At 40.4% G+C, this 27,539-nt stretch overlaps 1 protein-coding gene across 1 annotated transcript in view; it reads right to left on the bottom strand.

Annotated features, from left to right (window-relative positions):
- The window catches only part of zranb2 (zinc finger, RAN-binding domain containing 2), a 28,196-nt gene extending 1,250 nt beyond the window's left edge, over window positions 1-26,946 (bottom strand). The window contains exons 1-8 of the mRNA XM_034179947.1: window positions 26,803-26,946; window positions 24,141-24,193; window positions 15,542-15,650; window positions 13,774-13,856; window positions 13,620-13,696; window positions 4,072-4,221; window positions 3,772-3,932; window positions 3,203-3,262 (exon numbers count right to left, since the gene is read on the bottom strand). Coding sequence (XP_034035838.1) covers window positions 3,203-3,262; window positions 3,772-3,932; window positions 4,072-4,221; window positions 13,620-13,696; window positions 13,774-13,856; window positions 15,542-15,650; window positions 24,141-24,193; window positions 26,803-26,858 — 749 coding nt within the window. The 5' untranslated portion in view covers window positions 26,859-26,946. The remainder of the gene's footprint in view (window positions 1-3,202; window positions 3,263-3,771; window positions 3,933-4,071; window positions 4,222-13,619; window positions 13,697-13,773; window positions 13,857-15,541; window positions 15,651-24,140; window positions 24,194-26,802) is intronic.
- Between the last annotated feature and the right edge of the window lie 593 nt (window positions 26,947-27,539).

The raw sequence follows: 27,539 nt of genomic DNA, 5'->3' as shown, positions 1-27,539 counted from the left end.
ATCAAGCTTCTGTGGACACTGACCTCTGCATTTGTGCCACTGAACAACAATCAGGGATCTTAAAGATACACTCCGGCACTAGTTTAAGGCGTATAAATACACTCAACAAAAATATAAACGCAACACTTTTAGTTTTGCTCCCATTTTGTATGAGATGAACTCAAACATCTAAAACTTTTTCCACATACACAATATCACCATTTCCCTCAAATACTGTTCACAAACCAGTCTAAATCTGTGATAGTGAGCACTTCTCCTTTGCAGAGATAATCCATCCCACCTCACAGGTGTGCGATATCAAGATGCTGATTAGACACCATGATTAGTGCACAGGTGTGCCTTAGACTGTCCACAATAAAAGGCCACTCTGAAAGGTGCAGTTTTGTTTTATTGGGGGGGGGGGGAGATACCAGTCAGTATCTGGTGTGACCACCATTTGCCTCATGCAGTGCAACACATATCCTTCGCATAGAGTTGATCAGGTTGTCAATTGTGGCCTGTGGAATGTTGGTCCACTCCTCTTCAATGGCTGTGCGAAGTTGCTGGATATTGGCAGGAACTGGTACACGCTGTTGTATACGCTGGTCCAGAGCATCCCAAACATGCTCAATGGGTGACATGTCCGGTGAGTATGCCGGCCATGCAAGAACTGGGACATTTTCAGCTTCCAAGAATTGTGTACAGATCCTTGCAACATGGGGCCGTGCATTATCCTCCTGCAACATGAGGTGATGTTCTTGGATGTATGGCACAACAATGGGCCTCAGGATCTCGTCACCGGGATTCATCCGTGAAGAGAACACCTCTCCAACGTGCCAAACGCCAGCGAATGTGAGCATTTGCCCACTCAAGTCGGTTACGACGACGAACTGGGGTCAGGTCGAGACCCCGATGAGGACTACGAGCATGCAGATGAGCTTCCCTGAGACGGTTTCTGACAGTTTGTGCAGAAATTCTTTGGTTATGCAAACCGATTGTTTCAGCAGCTGTCCGAGTGCCTGGTCTCAGACGATCTTGGAGGTGAACATGCTGGATGTGGAGGTCCTGGGCTGGTGTGGTTACACGTGGTCTGCGGTTGTGAGGCTGGTTGGATGTACTGCCAAATTCTCTGAAACACTTTTGGAGACGGCTTATGGTAGAGAAATGAACATTCAATACACGAGCAACAGCTCTGGTTGACATTCCTGCTGTCAGCATGCCAATTGCACGCTCCCTCAAATCTTGCGACATCTGTGGCATTGTGCTGTGTGATAAAACTGCATCTTTCAGAGTGGCCTTTTATTGTGGGCAGTCTAAGGCACACCTGTGCACTAATCATGGTGTCTAATCAGCATCTTGGTATGGCACACCTGTGAGGTGGGATGGATTATCTCAGCAAAGGAGAAGTGCTCACTATCACAGATTTAGACTGGTTTGTGAACAATATTTGAGGGAAATGGTGATATTGTGTATGTGGAAAAAGTTTTAGATTTTTGAGTTCATCTCATACAAAATGGGAGCAAAACCAAAAGTGTTGCATTTATATTTTTGTTGAGTGTATAATCAACTTAACATATTTTGTCACAGAGCTTTTTCATTAAAAACACATGTTAAAGACTGAATGCACATTTGAGCCCTCATTGAAAAATGCAGAACTGAAGCAGTTCTCCAGCCGGACCCACAAGCCCAGTGCTTAGCCTGTTAGCACCAGGCTGTTAATTTGTGAGACTCCACATGGAGATCAGAAACTCAGATTTATGACAAGTGCCAAACAACCTGCTCCTTTCAGGAAAGGATTGTAAAATACAGTCATGTAATAAACTGGACACATTATGTGAGAGAAAAATTTAAAATTCTGTGGAGATAAATGCTGCAACAAAAACACATTTTAAGTGGAGTGGATCTTTAAGTATGTCTAAAAACATGTAACGCGTTTACAGACATTAATGACTGTATTTTCCGGACTATAAGTCACACTGAAGTATTAGTTGCATCTGTCCAAAAATCAATCAATCAATCAATTTTTTTTTATATAGCGCCAAATCACAACAAACAGTTGCCCCAAGGCGCCTTATATTGTAAGGCAAGGCCATACAATAATTATGTAAAACCCCAACGGTCAAAACGACCCCCTGTGAGCAAGCACTTGGCGACAGTGGGAAGGAAAAACTCCCTTTTAACAGGAAGAAACCTCCAGCAGAACCAGGCTCAGGGAGGGGCAGTCTTCTGCTGGGACTGGTTGGGGCTGAGGGAGATGTAGGGAAAAATGTACCATTAAGAGAAAAAAGACAGGGTGGGGGGAATAACACCATACAAGTCACATTAGATTATGTCACATGTAAGTTTTTAAATATGGTGCTACTGCTTTATGTAACAAGAAGCTAAAATAAATTTAAACAACATTTATGTGTAAATCAAACACAGTCTTAGTGAGCAGAAGCTAACTGGCTACTTCATGTTATTGCAATACACAACAGTCTTACCATAGCTGTCCTGCTCATTACTGTTCTTTTTTCACAGTCAAAATAAGTGGAGTGCAGAGAAGTATGAAGATTATATTTCCTTTTATTTAAAAACACTGCCTTTCAGTTTGAGAACATGATTTATTACTTACACTAGTTCTCCAAGACACAGCATGTCTCTGATTCAGATCACGAATGATCTTATTTTACAGCAGTTGGCATCCAGCATAATCATGCATTACTGCCACTTTGTGCACTGGAGAGTGAATCACAGTACTTTATTCAATCAGTATACAGGAGCAGCTTTCCATGCATGCAGAGGGTGCCATCTTGTGGCCATAGGTGATAATGTATTTTTCCCCCCATATATGTCACTTTGGAACGTAATTCACAGGACTTCCCAAGCTACATTATTAAAATAAAGTGACTTTATAGTCCGGAAAACAAGGTAAGTGAGAGGCTTGATGAAGACCCCAGATTTGTATTCACATTTCTGAGAATCAGCAATCTTCACACTCAATTCAGGTCGTAAAACTGTGCAGAGGTTGTACTTGCCTTAACTAAAACCTGAAAACACATCAGACTCAAGATTTATCACCAAAATGACCATCTGCACATTTAACAAAAGTTGATCTGTACTGGAGTAAGTCACAACTGTTCAGTCCCTTGTGAACTTAAAACTCAGAATTGAACTGTTTTGGAGCGTTCAGCACATTTACATGCAATTTCTCAAAGGAGAGACCGCATGTCACCTCATTCACCTGGAGCGGGACCTCGAGCGAGATCCAGATCGGGAACTGGATGAGCTTCTCGAACGGGACCTGAAAGACAAAAAAAGATAACTTTTTCCAATATTTTCTAAATTCTAAATATGGCCATATGACTAACATTTAAATTTACAGACAAGACATAATTTTGTCATAATGTTTCCATAACACAAAAGTACATCTTCAGCACTGTAAAAGTAATCACAACAGGGCAGAAGAATCAGCAGGAAGAAGAAAAAAAAAAAATCCAAAGTAAAACTTCAGTGTTCTTTTGTTGCAAGATAATGAGTAATTAACTTACTTCTATCAAAAGTCTGCAAATCAAATTTGTGAAGCCGAATAACAAGGCCATCGTTAATTACATCACAGTAAATCCTGAAAGATCATTAAACCTCCACATCAAAGTTTCTTACAGCACATACGGGGAGAGGAGTTAAGGGGGAAAAAAAACAACAAATCAGTAAAACAAGACATTTAATAAATACTGACTGTTACCATCAGAAGGAAAAGTGAGCTGATACTGACATTTTGCCTGGAGTTACCCTTGACCTGTACCCTTTTACCTGGACCTCGACCGTGAACTGGAGGAGCGTGAAGACGAACGAGAACGGGATGAACCCGAGCGGCTCTCCTTCTTCTTCTTTTGCTCATCATCATCACCATCATCATCACTGGCATTTAAGTCATACTTTGACAGGTCTCCATCTTCATCATCTTCATCATCCTGGAGAAGAACGTAGAATTATATCACCATGACATAATCATCCAGCAAACAGTTGCTCATCACACTGCACCACTTTGACAAAAGAAAAACAGAAGACTTGTTTTCTGATTCTGCATTTACAACAAACCAATGATCTTACATCCAGTTTGTATTTGGAAAGATCACCATCTTCATCGTCGTCTTCCTCCTCCTCCTCGTCTTCATCTTTTGGCAGGTCTTTCTTTTGACTTTCTTTTGAAGATGATGTACTGTTGTTCTTCCCACGAAACTTTTTCTTTTTCCTACCAAACTGTAACAATGAACAGAAGAATAACTTTATGTTCTCTCCCAGTACAACTCAACATTAACACTGCAGTACGTACCTTCCCCTTTGATGACTAGTATGTTCCTGTCACTTGGCCTTTCACAATAACTACTTTTGCTGAACAGTAGTGTTCCAGTAATAATTGCGATAAACCATAATGCTGCCAGTTTAAGACTAATTTAAGAATAGAACAGAGCCTTTAATGTCATTGTACATATAATCAGTGGTGAGCACAGTTCCGCTAACCACTAATTATCGAAGCTAATGTTTTCATTATCAGATTAGCTTTTCAGATAACTTTGAAAACCATCAGTGGACCAATTAGCTTCCAATAAATTTAGGTCCAATAATTTTTAGACTGCTAACATATTTTTGCAGGCATAGTGAATAAAGCTCAACAGTTAAAAACATTTGCGACATCTGAAATCAAAGACTTTAGTATCTATCTGTTAAATGTTTTTCAGCAGACAGCTCTATGCTCTGCAGGCACAGGAGAGCTGGTTACAGGAGAGAAAGGAAGAGAGAAAGAGTAAAAAAGATCATTTCTCTTTACACCATACTGACTCGCCGGCATATGATGCAAGTCATCAACAGGCATTATTTTTAACATTTTACCCAAACTAATTCCAGACAAGTTATTTAAATTAATGTCACATCTGGCGTTTTATAAAGTGGAAATATCAGCTATATGTTTTAGTTTTAAAGTAATGCACTAATTCTGAAGGTTTCAGTGTTTGGGACAAACATGCAGCAGTGCATTATGGGCAAAGTTTCACGACAGGAAAAATGCATTGAGACGCTCTGATCAGGGTGCACTTTAACCGCTGCACACGGACAACAGCATTAAACTCTTTGTATATTGTGCCTAAAACTCTCGTGAATATGTTCTCTGGGTTTATAGACATTGTTATTGCGATTGTTTTATGCCTGTTGATGACTTGCGTCATATGTTGGAGAGTCTGTATTGTGTAAAGAGAAACTGTCTTTATTCCTCCTCCTTCTCAGTCACCAGGTCTCTTTTGCTGAGAGAAAGCTAATCTGACACAGAAGCGCTGGCTTGTTGTTGTGTCAGTAGCTGCTAGTGTACTGAATTCAATACTGAAAGTTACCAGTTTTGCTTTTATCTGTAACTTCTGCCAATTTTTTAGGGGTTTATTGGATTAACTTTATAAAAGATAACTCTTCAGTTAGTGGATTAACTGTTATCAAAGCTAACTTTTTGGTTAGCTGTGCCCACCACTGCATAGAATGACATTTGCCCTCTGCATTTAACCCATCCTAATTACAGTTAGATACTGATAAAGCAAGAAAGTGCTTTCAAACAGCAACAAACTATTCATTTTTAAGAATATGCAGACATTGGAATATTGGGGAAAAAAATAAGAATTCTAAAAATCATGCAACTAAAACAAATAAAATGGACCTTAAAGGATCTTAAATACTTAGGATCTTAAATGAATAAGTCTATCCTTGTCTCAGATTCCTTGTTTTCTGTCTCTCCTTCACTGTCTGCCTCTGGATTGTTTGCTCACCTCTCAAGTGGTTTAAACCAAAAATGGTCCTACAGCATCGTTATTGGCCGCAGCTTTGGAACAAATTCTATCTAGACTTCTGCTTCACAACTTTATGGCTGAAATTATGTAGTTGTCAGATGAAACATTATCTTCACTTTGCCTGCTGCACTGCTACTGTCTCTGTGTATGCATGCATGTGTGATAGAGTTGCCTGAGATCTGCCTGTGTTGAAAGTCAGCAGAAAGGGCAGAAACTGTGTGACCGGAAATGACAGCAAAATGTGTCTAAGCACAGACACCGCCTAAGTTCATAGGCCAGGAATAAACAGCTCATAAATAAATGTTGGAAACAATCTTACACGAACAAAGGTGCATCCACACAAAGCAGACAATACTGAGCACAGCAACAATGACAGAAGTTATATGTACTGATAAGCTGATGAGAGTAATTGGGCAGCACAGACTTGATTGACGGCGGGCACTAAAGGGGTAAAATATGACGTCATTTCTCTCCTTCTGGGGACAAACACACTGAGTTTTTGGGCAAATTACACGTAAACAAAGTGAACCGAAAAAACAAACAAACAAACAAAAAAAAACAACAAAAAAACAAAAAACACTTTTTGCGACTGCTTCCGTGATTGCAGCCGAAAACAAAACAGTACACCATTTCTCCATGTGAAGTTATGCTGTGTGTGTGTGTGTGTGTATATATATATATACGAGGTCTATTAGAAAAGTATCCGACCTTATTATTTTTTCAAAAACCATATGGATTTGAATCACGTGTGATTACATCAGACATGCTTGAACCCTCGTGGGCATGCAAGAGTTTTTTCACGCCTGTCGGTTACGTCATTCGCCTGTGGGCAGTCTTTGAGTGAGGAGTCGTCCACCCGCTCGTCGATTTTTTTCATTGTTTAGGAATGGCTCAGAGACTGTTGCTTTGTTTGATAAAAATTTTTTCAAAACTGTAAGGCACAACTGAGTGGACACCATTCAATAAATTCAGCTGGTTTTCGGTAAAAATTTTTACGGTTGATGAGAGATTTTGGTCTGGTAGTGTCGCTTTAAGGACGGTCCATGGCGCCTGACGGCGATCTGCGCTTCGAGGCGGCAGCGTCTCGCCGTTTCAAGTTGAAAACTTCCACATTTCAGGCTCTGTTGACGCAGTAAGTCGTCAGAGAACAGAGAACTTTCAGAAGAAGTTGGCATGAGGAGTTTATTCGGACATTCCATTGTTAACGGTCATTTTGTAATGAAAGAACGTGCGGGCAGAGTCGCATGTCGGGCTGGACCCGACCGCGGGGGGTCGCGGCAGGAAAAACACCTCCGTTGGAAATCTTAACGGGCAAGTTGGAACATGCCCAAGCTGTTAAACAATTTCTCAGTTACTCACTTGTTGAAAGCCATTAAAAGCCGCCTGAATTCTACAAATGGTTTTCAACACGGAGGTGTTTTTCCTGTCGCGGCGCACACAGATTTGCCGAGTCATCACGGAAACGACTCGGCGAATTTGCGCGTACGTCTTTCATTAAAAAAATGTCCTTAAACAGTGGAATGTCCGCATAAATTCCTCATGCCGGCCTCTTCTGAATCTTCTCTGTTCTCTCACGATGTCCTGGGTGAATTAAGCCTTAAATTAGGATGTTATCAGCTCGAAACAGGCCGACGACAGCGCCTGGAAGCGCTGCAGGACATCCCGCTCTGTGGGAAGTCCTTACACCGACAGAAACACCCCATAATCTCTCATCAGCCGTTAAACTTTTCACAGAAAACCAGCTTAATTTCTCGAATAGTGTCCACTCGGATATTCCTCACAGGTCCAGAAAAAATTTTGATAAAGCAACGCGCGCCGTCTCGAGCAGCGTGTGAAACAAAGGAATTCAGCCGAGAGGGCGGGACCACATCTCACTCAAGGCCTGCCCACAGGGAAATGACGTCACCGACAAGCGTGAAAAAACTCACGCATGCGCACGAGGGTTCAAGCATGATTGGTGTAATTGCATGTCATTCAAATCCATATAGTTAAAAAAAAAATAAAAGGGTCGGTTTATTATCTAAGAGACCTCGTATATACATATATATATATATATATATATATATATATACACGAGGTCTGTGAGAAAAGTATCCGACCTTTTAATTTTTTTCAAAAACCATATGGATTTGAATCGTGTGATTGCATCAGCCAAGCTTGAACCTTCGTGCGCATGCGTGAGTTTTTTCACGCCCGTCGGTCGCGTCATTCGCCTGTGAGCAGGCTTTGTGTGAGCAGTGGTCCACCCCTCTCGTCGGATTTTTATTGCGAATAAATGTCTGAACGATTTGGAGCTTTGCTGCATCAATTTTTTCCAGAAACTGTGAGAGACCTCCAGGTGGTAACATTCGGAAAATTCAAATGGCTTTGAGGGACGATTTTATGGGGATTACACAGATTAAGGAGTGCTCCAGCCAGTTTAAAGACTGCCCACAGCCGCTGAGAGCGCGCCGCGCTCCGATTGACAGGCTCAAACCCCGCTGAAACAACCAGATCATTTCCAACGCAAAGGCTTTGTTGATCCGGGACGTTGTCTAACTTACACAAAAATGGCAGGAGACGTGGACATCAGTACTTTTTCGGCACATTCCACTGTTACAGGAGTTTTTTTCATGGAAAGAAAAGTGGAGGATTGCGGCACAAAACCACCTCGGTGTTGGTCTCACAGGACGGCTTTGAAATGGCTTTCAGACGGCTGTCGGTGGGTTTTCAGTCGTGTGACTAACCGAGAAATTGTGGATGAGCCTGGACATGCCAGAACATGTCCTGTGAGGCTTCATCGCGGCGTTGCTTTGCGACTTGCGGCACCGCCGCGACGCGCGGAATTCCTCCGCTCCTCTTTCCATGACAAAAACTCCTGTAACAGTGAAATGTGTCATTCATTTCTAAACTGGACGATGTGTTTTATCTGGGACGTCCTCTGACTAGCACAGGAATTGCGGAAGACGTGGACATCAGCACTTTTTCGGCACATTGAGACAGACGTGCGGAGGAATTCCGCGCGTCACGGTGGAGCCTCATGGCGCAAAGCAACGCCGTGATGAAACCTCACAGGACATGTTGGGGCATGTCCAGGCTCATCCACAATTTCTCGGTTAGTCACACGACTGAAAACCCACCAACAGCTGTCTGAAAGCCATCTCAAAGCCGTCCTGTGAGACCAACACGGAGGTGGTTTTGTGCCGCGCCATGAGCGGCACGGTGGTGAAATCCTCCGCTTTTCTTTCCATGAAAAAAACTCCTGTAACAGTGGAATGTGCCGAAAAAGTACTGATGTCCACGTCTCCTGCCATTTTTGTGTAAGTCAGACGACGTCCTGGATCAACAAAGCCTTCACGTTGGAAATGATCTGGTTGTTTCAACGGGGTTTGAGCCTGTCGATCGGCGCTCGGAGCGCAGCGCGCTCTCAGCAGCTGTGGGCGGTCTTTAAACCGGCGGGAGCACTCTTTAATCTGTGTAATCCCCATAAAATCGTCCCTCAAAGCCATTTGAATTTTCCGAATGGTGTCCACCTGGAGGTCTCTCACAGTTTCTGGAAAAAACTGATGCAGCAAAGCTCCAAATCGTTCAGACATTTATTCGCAATAAAAATCCGACGAGAGGGGTGGACCACTGCTCACACAAAGCCTACTCACAGGTGAATGACGCAACCGGCAGGTATGAAAAAACTCACGCATGCGCACGAAGGTTTAAGCTTGGCTGATGCAATCACACGTGATTCAAATCCATATGGTTTTTGAAAAAAATAAAAAGGTCGGATACTTTTCTAACAAACCTATATATATATATATATATATATATATATATATATACACACACACACACACACACACACACACACACACACACACACACACACACACACACACACTATACAAATAATGGATGGTAAGGAGTCCAACATAGAGAAATATTGGATGAAGAAAAGTGATATTGGATGAGGCGTCCATCAATTGTTATGTTCTCCACCCCCTCCCAAATTAAGTAAACAACAAAGAGTCAAGTAAATTAGATCAATTTATTTTGTTGTGAACAACATTGCTGTGACTGACGATTTTGATGCGATGAATGCTTCTAAAACGTCAGTATCGTGCTTGCCTACCTTCTTAATGTTTTTGGCATCCTTGGAGTTAAATATTTCCACCAGTTCCTCCTCTGAACTCAGCAAACCTCGCTGGCAGACGATTTTCTGCTGCTGTTGACATGTTTGTTGCCATTTTTTCAACCAGCATCTGTCAGCAAGTTCCTGACGTTCGTATGCCGCGCTCTGATTGGCTAACTGTTGGCAGCAAGCTCTAACGCTATTGGTCAGTGGGAACCGATCCAATATAACTTTTGGTCCTAGCCTTTTTGGATCCAACATAACTCTCTGGCGCCAAACATGCCAAAATACAGGTAAATGATGGACAGAAAGGCTAATCTGTGATTGGCTATTGCAATCTGATTGGAGAACACACACACACACACACACACACACACACACACACACACACACACACACACAACCCCTGGCAATAATTATGGAATCACCGGCCTCGGAGGATGTTCATTCAGTTGTTTAATTTTGTAGAAAAAAAGCAGATCACAGACATGACACAAAACTAAAGTCATTTCAAATGGCAACTTTCTGGCTTTAAGAAACAATATAAGAAATCAGGAAAAATAATTGTGGCAGTCAGTAACGGTTACTTTTTTAGACCAAGCAGAGGAAAAAAATATGGATTCACTCAATTGAGGAATAAATTATGGAATCACCCTGTAAATTTTCATCCCCAAAACTAACACCTGCACCAAATCAGATCTGCTCGTTAGTCTGCATCTAAAAAGGAGTGATCACACCTTGGAGAGCTGTTGCACCAAGTGGACTGACATGATTCATGGCTCCAACACGAGACATGTCAATTGAAACAAAGGAGAGGATTATCAAACTCTTAAAAGAGGGTAAATCATCACGCAATGTTGCAAAAGATGTTGGTTGTTCACAGTCAGCTGTGTCTAAACTCGGGACCAAATACAAACAACATGGGAAGGTTGTTAAAGGCAAACATACTGGTAGACCAAGGAAGAGATCAAAGCGTCAAGACAGAAAACTTAAAGCAATATGTCTCAAAAATCGAAAATGCACAACAAAACAAATGAGGAAGGAATGGGAGGAAACTGGAGTCAATGTCTGTGACCGAACTGTAAGAAACCGCCTAAAGGAAATGGGATTTACATACAGAAAAGCTAAACGAAAGCCATCATTAACACCTAAACAGAAAAAACAAGGTTACAATGGGCTAAGGAAAAGCAATCGTGGACTGTGGATGACTGGATGAAAGTCATATTCAGTGATGAGTCTCGAATCTGCATTGAGCAAGGTGATGATGCTGGAACTTTTGTTTGGTGCCGTTCCAATGAAATTTATAAAGATGACTGCCTGAAGAGAACATGTTAATTTCCACAGTCATTGATGATATGGGGCTGCATGTCAGGTAAAGGCACTGGGGAGATGGCTGTCATTACATCATCAATAAATGCACAAGTTTACGTTGATATTTTGGACACTTTTCTTATCCCATCAATTGAAAGGATGTTTGGGGATGATGAAATCATTTTTCAAGATGATACTGCATCTTGCCATATAGCAAAAACTGTGAAAACATTCCTTGCAAAAAGACACATAGGGTCAATATCATGGCTTGCAAATAGTCCGGATTTTAATCCAATTGAAAATCTTTGGTGGAAGTTGAAGAAAATGGTCCATGACAAGGCTCCAACCTGCAAAGCTGATCTGGCAACAGCAATCACAGAAAGTTGGAACCAGACTGATGAAGAGTACTGTTTGTCACTCATTAAGTCCATGCCTCAGAGACTGCAAGCTGTTATAAAAATCAAATCAAATCAATTTTATTTATATAGCACCAAATCACAACAAACAGTTGCCCCAAGGCGCTAAAATCCAGAGGTGGTGCAACAAAATACTAGTGATGTGTTGGAGCGTTCTTTTGTTTTTCATGATTCCATAATTTTTTCCTCAGAATTGAGTGATTCCATATTTTTTTTCCTCTGCTTGGTCTAAAAAAGTAACCGTTACTGACTGCCACAATTTTTTTTCCTGATTTCTTATAGTGCTTCTTAAAGCGAGAAAGTTGCCATTTGAAATGACTTTAGTTTTGTGTCATGTCTGTGATCTGCTTTTTTTCTACAAAATTAAACGACTGAATGAACATCCTCCGAGGCTGGTGATTCCATAATTTATGCCAGGGGTTGTGTATATATATATATATATATATATATATATATATATATATATATATATATATATATACACACACACACACACGAGGTCTGTCCATAAAGTATAGGTCCTTTTTATTTTTTTCAAAAACTATATGGATTTCATTCATATGTTTTTACGTCAGACATGCTTGAACCCTCGTGCGCATGCGTGAGTTTTTCCACGCCTGTCGGTGACGTCATTCGCCTGTGAGCACTCCTTGTGGGAGGAGTCGTCCAGCCTCTCGTCGGAATTCCTTTGTCTGAGAAGTTGCTGAGAGGCTGGTGCTTTGTTTGATCAAAATTTTTTCTAAACCTGTGAGACACATCGAAGTGGACATGGTTAAAAAAATTAAGCTGGTTTTCAGTGAACATTTTAACAGCTGATGAGAGATTTTGAGGTGATACTGTAGCTTTAAGGACTTCCCACAGTGCGAGACGTCGCGCAGCGCTCTCAGGCGGCGTCATCAGCCTGTTTCAAGCTGAAAACCTCCACATTTCAGGCTCTATTGATCCAGGATGCCGTGAGAGAACAGAGAAGTTTCAGAAGAAGTCTGTTTCAGCATTTTATCCGGATATTCCACTGTTAAAGGAGATTTTTTTTAATGAAAGACGTGCGGACGGGTCCGCGCATCGGCTCGCAGCCGCCGCGACGCTCCGCCACAGGAAAAACACCTCTGTTGGAAGCCTTAAGGACAAGTTGGAACATGTCCAGCTGTTAAACAATTTCTCATATACTCACTCCACTGAAAGCCATCAAAAGCCGCCTGGATTTTACAAATGGTTATCAACACGGAGGTGTTTTTCCTGTGCCGCCGCACCGCGCCGGCCCGACGCGCGGACCCGTCCGCACGTCTTTCATTAAAAAAAATCTCCTTTAACAGTGGAATATCCGGATAAAATGCTGAAACCGACTTCTTCTGAAACTTCTCTGTTCTCTCACGACGTCCTGGATCAATAGAGCCTGAAATGTGGAGGTTTTCAGTTTGAAACAGGCTGATGATGCCGCCTGAGAGCGCTGCGCGACGTCTCGCACTGTGGGAAGTCCTTAAAGCGACAGTATCACCTCAAAATCTCTCATCAGCCGTTAAAATTTTCACTGAAAACCAGCTTAATTTTTCGAACCATGTCCACTTCGATGTGTCTCACAGGTTTAGAAAAAAATTTGATCAAACAAAGCGCCAGTCTCTCAGCAACTTCTCAGACAAAGGAATTCCGACGAGGGGCTGGACGACTCCTCCCACAAGGAGTGCTCACAGGCGAATGACGTCACAGACAGGCGTGGAAAAACTCACGCATGCGCACGAGGGTTCATGCATGTCTGACGTAAAAACATATGAATGAAATCCATATAGTTTTTGAAAAAAATAAAAAGGACCTATACTTTATGGACAGCCCTCATATATTGCACCATGGCAGCGGCTTTTCCATAAGTGGTCAAATCTCGCAATATCATGCAGGGTTCAAACCAGACTGCGGTGCCCTATTTTCATGAAAGGCATACATGTAATTCAGGAACATTCACAGAAAGACTCAGTGTAAATGTCACACACAGTTACAGTCACAACTCACCTCATCATATTCACCATCAGATTCCTCACGTTCAATGTATTCCACATTTTCCCTTTCATTAAAACCTCCACCATAGCCTGAACAAAGGGGGTGGAGGCATCAAAATGTAATATTCAACAATATAACTAAATATTGACAAACTGTGTCTGGTTACCTGTTCTCTCTTCAAGCTTGGCATATTTTGGTGTGTTACACATGTTGCACTCTGATCTTCTTGCCCAGTTCACATTGCCACACCTATGAGAGCAAAACAAAAGCTAAATGCATGTTTCAGCGAAATCAATAAATGTTACGCAAGATTTCACATTGCTTTAATGACAGGTCAAACATTTCACTCATCAGTTAATTATTAAACCAGAAATACGAGTGCTGTCAATAAAGTATAGGTCCTTTTTATTTTTTTCAAAAACTATATGGATTTCATTCATATGTTTTTACATCAGACATGCTTGAACCCTCGTGCGCATGCGTGAGTTTTTCCACGCCTGTCGGTGACGTCATTCGCCTGTGAGCACTCCTTGTGGGAGGAGTCGTCCAGCCCCTCGTCGGAATTCCTTTGTCTGAGAAGTTGCTGAGAGACTGGTGCTTTGTTTGATCAAATTTTTTTCTAAGCCTGTGAGACACATCGAAGTGGACACGGTTTGAAAAATTAAGCTGGTTTTCAGTGAAAATTTTAATGGCTGATGAGAGATTTTGAGGTGATACTGTCGCTTTAAGGACTTCCCACGGTGCGAGACGTCGCGCAGCGGTCTCAGGCGCCGTCGTCAGCCTGTTTCAAGCTGAAAACCTCCACATTTCAGGCTCTATTGATCCAGGACGTCGTGAGAGAACAGAGAAGTTTCAGAAGAAGTCGGTTTCAGCATTTTATCTGGATATTCCACTGTTAAAGGAGATTTTTTTAATGAAAGACGTGCGGACGTGTCCGTGCGGACGGGTCCGCGCGTCGGGAAGCAGCCGGCGCAGTGCGGCGGCACAGGAAAAACACCTCCGTGTTGATAACCATTTGTAAAATCCAGGCTGCTTTTGATGGCTTTCAGTGGAGTGAGTATATGAGAAATTGTTTAACAGCTGGACATGTTCCAACTTGTCCTTAAGGCTTCCCACAGAGGTGTTTTTCCTGTGACGGAGCGTTGCGGCGGCTGCGAGCCGACGCTGCGATCCGTCCGCACGTCTTTCATTAAAAAAAATCTCCTTTAACTGGAATATCCGGATAAAATGCTGAAACCGACTTCTTCTGAAACTTCTCTGTTCTCTCATGACGTCCTGGATCAATAGAGCCTGAAATGTGGAGGTTTTCAGCTTGAAACTGGCTGACGATGGCGCCTGGGACCGCTGCGCGACGTCTCGCTCCGTGGGAAGTCCTTAAAGCGACAGTATCACCTCAAAATCTTTCATCAGCCGTTAAAATTTTCACGGAAAACCAGCTTAATTTTTCGAACCGTGTCCACTTTGATGTGTCTCACAGGTTTAGAAAAAGTTTTGATCAAACAAAGCGCCAGTCTCTCAGCAACTTCTCAGACAAAGGAATTCCGACGAGGGGCTGGACGACTCCTCCCACAAGGAGTGCTCACAGGCGAATGACGTCACCGACAGGTGTGGAAAAACTCACGCATGCGCACGAGGGTTCAAGCATGTCTGATGTAAAAACATATGAATGAAATCCATATAGTTTTTGAAAAAAATAAAAAGGACCTATACTTTATTGACAGACCTCGTAAGAAGTCCAAAACACTCTGCTGGACTATGAACAACTCTGGTGGAAATATTTACTTATTCATTTCATTTCATGTTTCATTTGGTTTAAAGTTTCAAACAGTCTTCTTCCTGCCATCATTTTGGGTGGAATGTTACTGTAGGGGTTTGAATCTGAATCTACCGCCTTCCTAGGTACACGTCTGCTCTACATCACAATCAACACTTACGTTTTGCACTGCCAATCATTAGCACTGAAGAGGCCTCTACTCTTTTCAGCTAGAGTTTTCCCAATTTCTGTTCCTCCTGCTTTCATCATCTTCGCCTCTGTAGTTTTGTCTGTGGAAATAAGAAGCACTTTCAGCACAGCACACAAGCTTCTGAAGAGTCAAAGGACCCGTAGCATTACAAGACATCCTAGAAAATCAGATCACACTTGCATAGACACATCGCTGTTCATACCTGCTTCTATCATACATCTCTAAGGAACTAAATACAAGTGTTCAGCTTATGCTAGCAGTCAAGCTGCCCTGCACACAGTTCATACATCAAGCTATTAGTAGACAAATATCAGATTTGTTTCCCCCTGGTCTAGCTAAGAAAACAAATGTTTCAAAAGGAAGGAATAGTGGTCTTTTTTTAGGGTGTCTGCGTGCAGGCACCAAAACAACCACCATGTCCTGCATGGACCCTATCAGAGATGTCGACTTCTGAGTGCCCCGCATGCGCACGCGTTGAATTACAGGTACAAATGTATCCATACACTGCATGAGGCCAAAGGTGCATTCCATCTTTTCTCTTGACCCCCCTGCTCCCTGTCAATGTGCAAGTTGCGCATCTTTAACTGCACAATCATTAAACAGTGAACCTCAACCAGATCCACAAGTGCCACTAACCTAGAGATTTTCCAGGCCTTCCTGCTCTTCCACAAGATAATTAGCGCATTCAGGTGTGCAGCCAATCAAATACTAAGACACCTGAATGAGTGAATGAAGTTGTGGCAGAGCAGGAAGAGATGGAAAATCTTTAGGTTAGAGGCATTTATGGACCAGGATTGACAACCACTGCACTATATCATCTGAGCAAAACTATTTTTGTCAAACTCCGGTTAAACCTGAACTGTTTGAATATAAAGTTAGACCACAATGCACTGCACGGCACTTGGAAGCAAACACCTCTGAAATGGTCCATTGGTAAAACATGTTCTGTTCCTGTTATGTTCTTTCTGAGGATGCATCAGGGTTAAGAACACAAAAAATGTGGCCAAATACATACCTGATGACATCTGCATTTGATTTGACATATCTGATCATAATGCCTCTTGGTGGCTGCTTACAAAAATATTCAGTACTGTCAATTTGTGATAAGTTTACTAAAGATGCATTTTAGGGCTGAAACGATTAATCGAGTAACTCGAATAATTCGATTACAAAATGCTTTGCCTCGAAGCGTCGTTTAAAGCTGTAGTACATATACCAGGCCTGTTGGTGGCACTGTAACACCACTGTGCTAATCAATGTAGCAGGCGATGCTACACGTTTGCAAAGCCACATGCTGAGTAAAATAAAGCCTTTTAAGCGAAAGGGCCTGTGCTGATCGACTGAAACAGACTTATTATGCATTTAAAGTGAAGCAGTGTGTTTATATATATATATATATATATATATATATATTAAAAACGTGGTTTGCTCCACTGGCTGTTCTTCACCTCCGCAGATGAAGCACACTTTAAATTAATCATGTTTAACTATTAAAGAAAAAATGTTTTTTTCAGATTTGATAAGAGTTTTTATCAACACGCTGTAGAGTTAATTCATCAGTGCAGCTGTTGTGGAAATGTTGCACTCCACAGCTGTTTTTTCAAAGGCTTTGTTATTCACCAAGTATCCACAGAAAACAAGGAATTTGACTGGTTTGAGCTGCTCTGTATGGTCCGTAGAAATATACACTAAACACTGAATAAATCACAGCAATAAAAAGTGTAAATGAAATGTGTAATAAGAAAAAAAAAAAAAAGTCCTGTCCTCAGACTCGAGATTTCACAGAGCACCTGGGCTTATGGTCTGGCAAAGCTCCAAAACTTAATAATGTGAAAATATAAGTAATTACCTGGGAATACAGAGAGAGGGAACATTCTAAACTTAAAAATCTGCATGATGGCACAGCGACATTGTGCCATTGCTTAGGGAGAGCCCTGCCACTACTGATATCGTTTAAAAATACAAAAATACATTTTTATCCAATTACTCGATTAATCGATAAAATAATCGATAGAATACTCGATTCCAAAAATATTCGATAGCTGCAGCCCTAATGCATTTTAAAACCAAGCATCAACAGGGCCATATATACAATTGGGTACATAAGTAGTTGGATAGTGGCACAATTGCAGATATTTTGTCTCTGCAAATTAAGTTATTTTGGCTTTGCCACTGCAGATCTGACATGGATCACCACAAAAACAGAGTTGAAATGAAACGATTAAGATTAGGAATGGGAATACAGAACCTGTTCCAATGTTTTGCATGCATTGGAATTGTATGCCTCAGAGATTATCAATTTCGTTTATCAATGTCATTCTGACACTTCTGCACTGCATATATGTCATAATGTCATGTCTGGCATTATGACATCAAAAGCTGCACCGGCTGCATTGCTGTTGAAAACCTGTGCAGGCATTTTTTTTTCACACAGGAAACTGACAGGGAATTAATAAAAAACTGGACAGATAAGCAGAATAGATAATGGCATTGATAATAGGGTTGGGATGATACATTTATCTCCAAATACGAATCGTGATATTTATGTGCCGACATAAGATGTATCACGATACTTAAAGCTCACATATTATATTCCTTTTCAATAAGTTTACATCGATTGCAGAGGGCCCTAAAACATGTCTGAAATTTCTTGCTATAAAATTCAACTCCTACCCTGGATTTTACCATGTAAGTTGCCTGTGTTTTCCGGAATCCCGAGGGAGGCAGACCATAGCATAGCACCAGTGTTTTGAGGCAAACTCAGCTGGCAAAAGGAACACCTAGGCGGGGGAGTGTCACACACCTGGAGGTGCTATTCCTGCAGCTGACATCATCTACAAAAAATCTCCAATTATGCTGTGTTCAAGATGACTACAAATGCGGAAAATTGTTGTAAACTTCCGAGTTCTGAAGTACGTTCACTTGATGAAAACAATATGTCTTACTAGCATTTCTCAGAAAGCAGAAGGGCAAACAGATGATGACCACGATGGGAAGTGTCTTTTGTAAAGTTAAATGCTCTTTTCATGCATTTGATGTCAGACATTTTCCAAAGTCGTGAGTTGAGTATCAGTGATTTGCTCAATTTAATCTCACATTGGTTTCTCACAGTACATCATTATATTTTTCTTGTGTGTGTTTGAAACAGGGCTGACTAAAATACATTAAGCCCTCTGCTGAAGGAAAGTGGTTCTACAAGTTTGTTTTGTTCCCCCAGCAGTTGAATTTAAATTATAGCAGACTTTAAAAATCTATCCTCAGATTGTAAAATTAAGGCACATATTGTAATATACCCTCAACCCCATTTGATAGATACAAACTTACCAATTCCCACCTCTAATCAAGATATTCCTATAGTGTACACTTTTATCATTAATTCAAGAGGAATAAACAAAAATATCACATTAATTCCTCATGTGATTCCCAACTTAGAAATTATATTAATAATTATTAGGTATGCACCGATACCACCTTTTTCCAGACTGAGTCCAAGTACGAGTACATGCATTTTGGTACTTGTCGATACCGAGTACCGATACGAATACTTAATAATACATTATAGTTTTATGATGACTTTGAAAACATGTTTTATTCATCAGTTGTTCCTTACTTTTTGACTGTAACTGCTACAAATATCATCAGCTTTGTTTTTATTTACAAACACTTCACTGAAATCATGTAACTTCACTTTTTGACTACAACAAATTGTCCTTTAACATTAATCGTGTTTCTTAACAAACATTACATTGCCAGACATCTCACTGAAATGTAACCTGTGGACTTCAGCACTACAAAAAATACAACACCAGGAACAGAACTGAAACTGTCCATCAATAACTTTGTGAGGACGAAAAACCTTTTTTGAAAATGTGAGGGAGATTCATTTTGATGAAAAGAGGCTTCTCAGTGTTATCTCTTTTTTGATCTACAATGTGTGACACTGAGCTAAACAGCCTTTCACTCTCCACGCTATTTTTTAAACTTTTAATTAAATACATACCGGTAACACACAAATACAAACTGTCAATTTTTTTATTTTTTTTTAAAGGTGGAACACGTAATATTGATGAGCACGGCGTGTGCGCACACAAAGTGTTGCGCAGCATCTCCGTGACACGCTGAGGCAAAATGGAGTAATTTTAACATTATTTTATTTTTTTCTTTGTGGATCATGGGATAATTTCCTCGTGTTCAGACAGAATAGCCCGTTGTCTGTGGTAAATGAGCTGTTAACGAGGAGCAGTGACTCAACTTCTTGCCCAAAGTGCGGCTCGTGGAGGAGAGTGGAGGTTCCGAACGCAGCGCCATGGACATTCTGCAAACGGATTACACCTGTTGTGGACTGAGCAGGTCTCCCTTCAGCCTGAACACCCACACCAAGGGCTGAAACTCACCAACCTCATGGACAATCTCTGCCACTGAAACCCTGATCTGAGTTTTGACGGAAGAACTGCAGCGCAAAGTCCCGAAGTCACAGAGGAACTTTTTTCAGACACACAAGGAATTAAAGTATTTTCAGATGTTGTCTTCCAAACTCAGGAGGCTTTGCGTGGATTAATTTTCTTCAAGATCGCATGATGATGAATTCCACTGGAATGAACAGGTAAGACTTTTTATTTACTGTGTGTGAATTTACTTTGCATGATGGACTGCGGCTTTCAGACAATTAATGGACAACACTGATGGACGTATTTGACTTATGAGTAAATTACATGAAAGCTCCTAACAATCCATAAATTAGCAGCATCATTGTTAAAGCCAGTGTTCAAATCATATGAAAAAAGTGGCGGCTTATAGTCTGGAAATTTCAGAGCATGAAAATCCCACACTGAGAGACTGACATCATGCTGCTGTAAAGCAGCATCGGGTCACGGAGTATCGGAGACATTTTATGATTACGAGTAAATTAATATGGGATTGGGCCAATACCCGATACTGGGATCTGTGCATCCCTAGTAATTATGATAGTTTTGTTAATCCCCTTGAATTAATAGTGGAGCAGATATTCAAACAAACACCAAAATTGGCAGACATATTCGTAAGACATTACTCTCTTGGGAGAAAAAACAAAAAAAAAACAAAAAAAACAAAAACAAAAACAATTGGCCACTTGAATTTTCAATAGGCGGCTAGGTAGGGGCCAACTGAAGAATTACACAGAGGTCAAAAATAAAAGATACTCCAATCATATTGAAAACTATACTGCATTATTTATCTGATCACAAAGATTGGATATCTGTGACTGAATGTTACAGAGTTATGGGGTAAAAACAGCAAGAATGGTGACAAAGATCAATTTCAGTTTGTACAAGGGTCAAAAGTTAAAGTTCCTCAAATTTTGGTAAAAAGTGACGCAAATAATTGTTTGAGGTAATAGAGTTTTAAAAAGTAACTAGTGTGTTGCATGTGGGGATCCACGGATCTAGACTGGGTAGTGTTTAGAAAAGAGGCAGCTGACATTTTTCAAGGGGGGTAAAGTTTCTAAAATGAGCTGGAATGGTGTGAGTCCAGAATGTTTTTAAAATGTTAGACCTCAACAATTTTTAGAACTCAACCCTTTTATTTCCTGTTAATTACGTAATTTTTTAATGTTAATTTACTGTCTTTATGTATTTATAAATTGTTTAGGTTCTTGTTATCATATCCACACTATTATTATTATTATTAATAATTATTATTATTATTATTATCATTATTATTATTATTTCACTTTATTATTGTTTCTATTTTGTCATTCGATTTTTAAATGGACCAGAAAGGAAATAAGTGTTTTCACTTTCTTGTGGCAACCATGTATTTTTAATATATTTACAATTATATGGCAGCATGGTGGCTTAGTGGTTTGCACTGTTGCCTCACAACAAGAAGGTCATGGGTTCCCACCTGTGGCTTTTCTGTGTGGAGTTTACATGTTCTCCCCGTGTTTGCGTGGGTTTCCTGTGGGTGCTCTGGTTTCCTCCCACATTTAAATACATCCAGGTTAGGTGAATTGGAAACTTAATTGTCCAGGTTTCCCTTGCAAAAGAGGTCTCAAATTTAATTTGACTAACCTGGTTAAATTAAATATTATGTACTTACATTGAACTTACTAAATAAAATCATGCACGCTTTTAATGCAAAGAAGATTTACCGTCCCCTGCTGGAATGGCGTGAGTCAAGAATGTAATTAGCAACATCCATTGTTCAGTGTTGTTAGCTAATATCCATAGTGTCTCCAAAAATATTAGTCCTATCAATGTTCCGTTTTGGCTGTGTTCATCCTGGACCAAAAATACATAGGCATACCAAATGGCAAATGTCAGTTCTCCCCATTTTGTCCGTGATCGCACACGTCAAGACAACGCAACTGCAGCGAGTTTGTGGACAGCAGAGACTCGCTGCAGAAATGATCACACGCTGATGGTTCCTTTTGATTTTGTTTATAAGCATCAAGTTCGCCATTCGCTTCGTTTGTCTTTGGTTAGTTTCAGTTTCGTTTTGGTCTTTTATGTGCTCTGCACTCCCAGGCTTTTCGGTGATGGGACTCATTCATCCACTTTTTCTCTACGATTTGTGACTTTTTTTCTTTCAGTCAGCTAATGCCGTGTGCCCAAGCCAGGGCTCAAAATAGTACGTGCATGTGCTAGTTTGTGCACGTATTATTCGAGCGGTGCACGTAATTTTATACTGCACTTGCGCTGGTGCAAGTAACTTTATCCAAGTTTTATCAACTATAAGCACCAGTAAAATGAACCAATAAAGGAATAAATAAGGAAAAAAAACTATTTCCAGTGTGTTGTCTTCGTTTTCCCTGAGTTTTATGACTCAGACACATGGAGCGAGCTGCTGTGCTCCATTTGTTGCGTTCGCACATGTAAACAAAGAAAAGAAAGAAAAACTGGCTGGCTGTTCCTCTCTCTCTCCCCCTCAAACTCTGTCATCATTGTGTTATAAACCAGTCATTTGTTTTATTATACATCTGTGTAGTTAATAAAATTATCTTCATGGACGATTAGTTCTCGCGCGCATGTGAAAAAAAAAAAGTGGCTGCCGCTGGGGTTCCTTTGCAGAACCCAGGAGATGTCACTTAAAGTGATTTTTTTCTGGCCGTGATAATTTGTGCGCATGTTTTCCTTTAATTGAGCACAAGAATTAATAAAACGTGCTCTCAAATTAATAAAACGTGCACACGTTTTCCTGGCCGTGATAATTCATGCGCACGTTTTCCAGTAATCGAGCGCTCGAATTAATAAAACGTGCCTACGTTTTCCTTACGTTCAAAATGAACTTCATAATATTACCTAAATTGTCATCCTCACGACGCTTCGACCTCAGCATCCTTTTTAATGTGCTTAAACTCCAGATGATGTCATGCTGGGCAGCTGGAGTTCTCTATATGTCCTTGTGCGCCCAAACCATGATGATATACCCTGACCAGATCCATTTCTAATGGGGAAATGTATTACACTGTCTGCTGGTTTGTTGACTAATAGTCAGCATTTATGTGTCAAGACAATATTGAGTGCATGTTTTACAAACTGTGGCTACGTTTAAGTAGATCGTGCCCTTGTTTTACTCAAACAATGATTAGAACGTGCGCACAATATAATAAAATGTGTGCACATTCTCTCCACATGCAAAACATTTTGCAATGACACTTCCAGGGCTCCGTAGTTCCTCGCTCTTTCTCACCTGAAACGCTGTCATAATTGTGTTATAAACCAGTCACCATTTGTTTTATTATACATCTGTGTAGTTAATAAATAAAATAACGTTCGTTCGTGTGCACACGTGAAAAAAAAAAAAAAAAAAAAACAACTGAGGGGAGAGCAGCAGCAGTGGCAAACTCTCCCCAGAGAGGAATTAAGAGTCTGACACATCAGAGGAGTTTTAAGGTTGATATAAGACTGACTTTTGGTTGTGCAAGTATCTTTTTTTGAGGCAAGTAATTTTTTGTTACTAGCACCAGTGCAAGTAGGTTAAAAATGTATTTCGACCATTGCCGAGCCCTAAGTTACACACGCACGCATGTAGAACTTTTTGTCTTTTTTGTATTCTGCTGCAAGCAGGTGTTTTTTATTTTTATACAACCACAAACTGAGATGGTGGCGGAAGACATCAAGCACACTCCAGGTCTGACTCATTGTAATGGCAACACGACACTTAACAAAACTGACTAAACCAACTGAACTACAAAAACACAATAAATCAGGAACACCTATTTTTTTCCCCTCTGCTTGGTCTAAAAAAGTAACCGTTACTGACTGCCACAATTATTTTTCCTGATTTCTTATAGTGTTTCTTAAAGCCAGAAAGTTGCCATCTGAAATGACTTTAGTTTTGTGTCATGTCTGTGATCTGCTTTTTTTTTTTCTATAAAATTAAACAACTGAATGAACATCCCCCGAGGCCGGTGATTCCATAATTATTGCCAGGGGTTGTACATACAGAGGTAAAAGTCTACGTGACAAGCACATCTCAGTTTTTTCATATCACTGTTACTGTGGCAGTATACATCGGCAAAATTACAAAAATTGTCATTGTTCAAATTTTATGGATCTGACTGTACATTGTGTGGATAAGTACTCACCTCTGCCACACCTGTTACAACTTGTTCTTCTAGCAAAGTTTACATTTCCACATCTGAAAATGCATAAAGCATTAATAAAATGTATGCAAAGCTTTAGACATATCTGGCGGTTTAGCCCCCCATTTCACCCACAGTGCAGCATGTTCTAAAAATTACTTGTATTGAAATAAATGAGTACATGTCAGCAAGAGCAGCAAAGCCACCGCAAATATAGGATGCTCTGGGGAGATGACCCCCTGGAAATTTTTGATAAATAAACAAACAATTAGGGGTGCCGGAAAAAAAAAAAAAAAAATCGATTCACGCCCGAATCGCGATTCTTATTTATTACGATTCTGAATCTATCCAAAATGTCCAAGAATCGATTTTTAAAAAGCATTTTTTTAAACACTGTCTTACTTACTCGCTGCATGTACTGTTTGTCAGGCAATGGCTTCCGTACTACAGCGTCCCTGCGAGGGGGGGAGGGGTCCGGCGTGCTTCAAACACTTGTGAGCTGCAGAGTTCAGTGGCTGTAGCTTAGCATGGCGGAGGAAGAGCTAATTCAGCCAGCACCGTCTTTGCTGAAGGCAAATGTTTTAGCGCATTTTAGATTTTATTATTTGCTGCGTAAGAAGGAGCTTGACATGACTTATGCAATGTGCAAAATCTGCAAAATGAAAGTCAAGTACTTCGGAAACACTTCCAACTCCGCAAGCCCACATGCTACGCTATGACCTGGAGCTAAAAGGAGCAGCGCAGCGGTATCTGCCGACGACTGACCTGCGCTTCGCTAAACTGCCAGCCAACTCTGAACGAGCAAAGCAGATAAGTAAATTTACATCTAGAATCACTTGATTAACCTTGTAAAGCTGCATTTTCTTAAACATAAACATTTTTAAGTAATATAACTATTTCTCAGAGCTGTTTGAATCGAAAATCGATTCTGAATCTCATCATCACCCCAAGAATCTGAATCGAATTGAATCGTGAGTTGTTGTACGATTCACATCCCTACAAACAATAGGTATTATTTGGTGGCTTCTGGTGCATTTTTGTTGTCTTCATGTGTGTGCATTATTTTAGAAGCAATTTTACTATAATGAAAAATAATCATTTAACTGGGTTCCAGCTCAACAGTCCCTCCACCTCTCACAAAGTGAACCATGGGATGAGATTAATTAATGTATTTAATGATCTCAAGCACCACTAAGAGCTGTTCAGGCTGCCCTTCAGTGTGTTATTATTAATCTGTTAGGTTAATGTAGTTGAACCCTGGAAATCTTTTACAACTGAAGCCCTTTTTATGCTTCTACAAGTTCATGGCCATGCAATTGCGCCGACATGGGCATGGCCCTTTCAAAGTTCCCAGTCATGTTGGTGGGTGATGCAGTGCAATGTACTGTGAGAACAGTAGGGGGCACGACATGAAGAATATCATGTACAAGGCAGGGATTTTTCTTGGCGCTGCAGCGCCACTGCTGCTGGTAATTTTTTTCTTGAGATAGACAAATTTGCCCCTCATCTTCTTTATACAATCATTGACCTCTAAACTAAACTTGCGTGCAATTTCCATCCAGCAATTGCTGGTCATTTAAGCATCTTTGTAGTTTTTAATGCCGTGGTCTCCGTCGTTTCGACGTGTAGTTTCAATTTTTGAGAGGTGCACGACATGCTAAGGAGAGGAGCACGGAGAGGGTTCACAAGGATTCAGAGGGCTCTGCGTGGCTACAAAGTCGCATAAATTGGGCTTTACCACTGGACAAAATTGTCCAGCTGATTAGCAGCACAGATGTCTGCTAATACAGTGGATTACCTAAAGTTACTTTGATATTCAATGTTATCAATCAATATCTTGATATTGTAATTCAGTATGAACTGCTTCTTGGTTTGATTTCAGCCTGCGATAGTCACTTCGGATCAAAGCTTTGATGCCACCCTAGTTCAATTCAATGATGGGGCTAAACCACTGTAAACCGAGTGATATACAGAAAATTGTGCAAAAACCATCATCAGTGGGTCAACCCAAAATCAAAATCTGAACTGTCCAGAGATTTATTTCTTAACAACTTATAAGAATAAGATAAAACAATGATAAATCAACAGAAAGACAACTGTCACTCAGTTACTAAAACGATTGTTAAAAATCGTATTAAATACAACCAGATTTACTGCATGCATTAAGTAAGGACAGTTATTCATGTTGTGACTTTCACTGGCCAAGTTTAACTGACAACAGCAGCTGACTGCAGACACGTCATTTTGCATTATAATCTGCTATTTCTATCTCACACTGACAACGGCGTGAGTCCTGACGCACTATTTGTTAACATCTCCCTATAACGCTGAAAAAAGAAAGTCCAACCACAAGCTAAAAAAAGTTAGCTAGGGTGCTAACATTCAACTTATATATGCAGATAATGGTCGAATTCACACCTACAACGAGCCACGACTCGTTAGTGCGCGTTAATGCTTTTTTTTAAATATATTTTCCCAATGTAAGTAATTGACTACAAATGTAGTCGACTAGACCCTGTAGCTTCTGAGCTAACGCAGCTAAACGATGAAGGCCTCAACAAGCTAGTTAACGTTAGCATATTAACACACCCAGTAGATCAATAACTGAGAAATACAACCATGCGTGTAAAACAGCAAAATATTGCAATCTGTAAGAACTGCCTACTTTTTATCGGGACAAACCCAGTCCCCTTCGCTGACTCGAAAACTCTTTCCCGACATATTTTGGTCTGCTCACACCGCTTACTTGCTCTGTGCAATGTGCTAAAGCAGCAGCAGCAGAGCCCCCGAGTGACGCCTTCAAGTGCTTTTACTCTGCTCAGAAAGCAAACATTCGTGTTGTCTTCCTGTAGACTAGAAAAATTCATGGTATCTAATAACAACGTTATGCATTAGTATCTTCTGAAAGATTCACAATACTATTCTATAAGAAACCACGACGTGGAAATCATATCATACAATATTTTGATTTCGAGATATTCCTAAGACACTGAACGTAACATTTTAAAATCAGCTGCCTCACTGTCGAAAAGTCATAAATATGTCCAAAACGGTATTTTAAAAAGTTTTTAAAAACTACCATCTTATTTTAGTAAATTACCGTTGTATTTTGTTCTTAGTAAATTTTATTCATTCTTAGAAATGATGTTGCTTAGTAATTATATTTTATTTATTCTTAATTATTCAGTTTTCATTACTGTTGTCTTTATCCAGCAATTTTCCCAAAATTCCCGTATGTTACTATAATTTTTAATGTATGTCTCTACCTAACTAAGCTCGTTTATGCTGATTTGTGCCGTTAAAATTTTTATTTGTGCTGCTTTAGTTTCTGAGATATTAAGAGTTTTATTTTTGAGCGATGACGTCATGATCGCCCCAGCTTGCTCTAAAGTGAACCAAACT

This window comes from Thalassophryne amazonica, chromosome 10 (assembly GCF_902500255.1).
Source record: "Thalassophryne amazonica chromosome 10, fThaAma1.1, whole genome shotgun sequence".
NCBI lineage: Eukaryota > Metazoa > Chordata > Actinopteri > Batrachoidiformes > Batrachoididae > Thalassophryne > Thalassophryne amazonica.
This window is presented reverse-complemented; position numbering and strand designations above follow the sequence as displayed.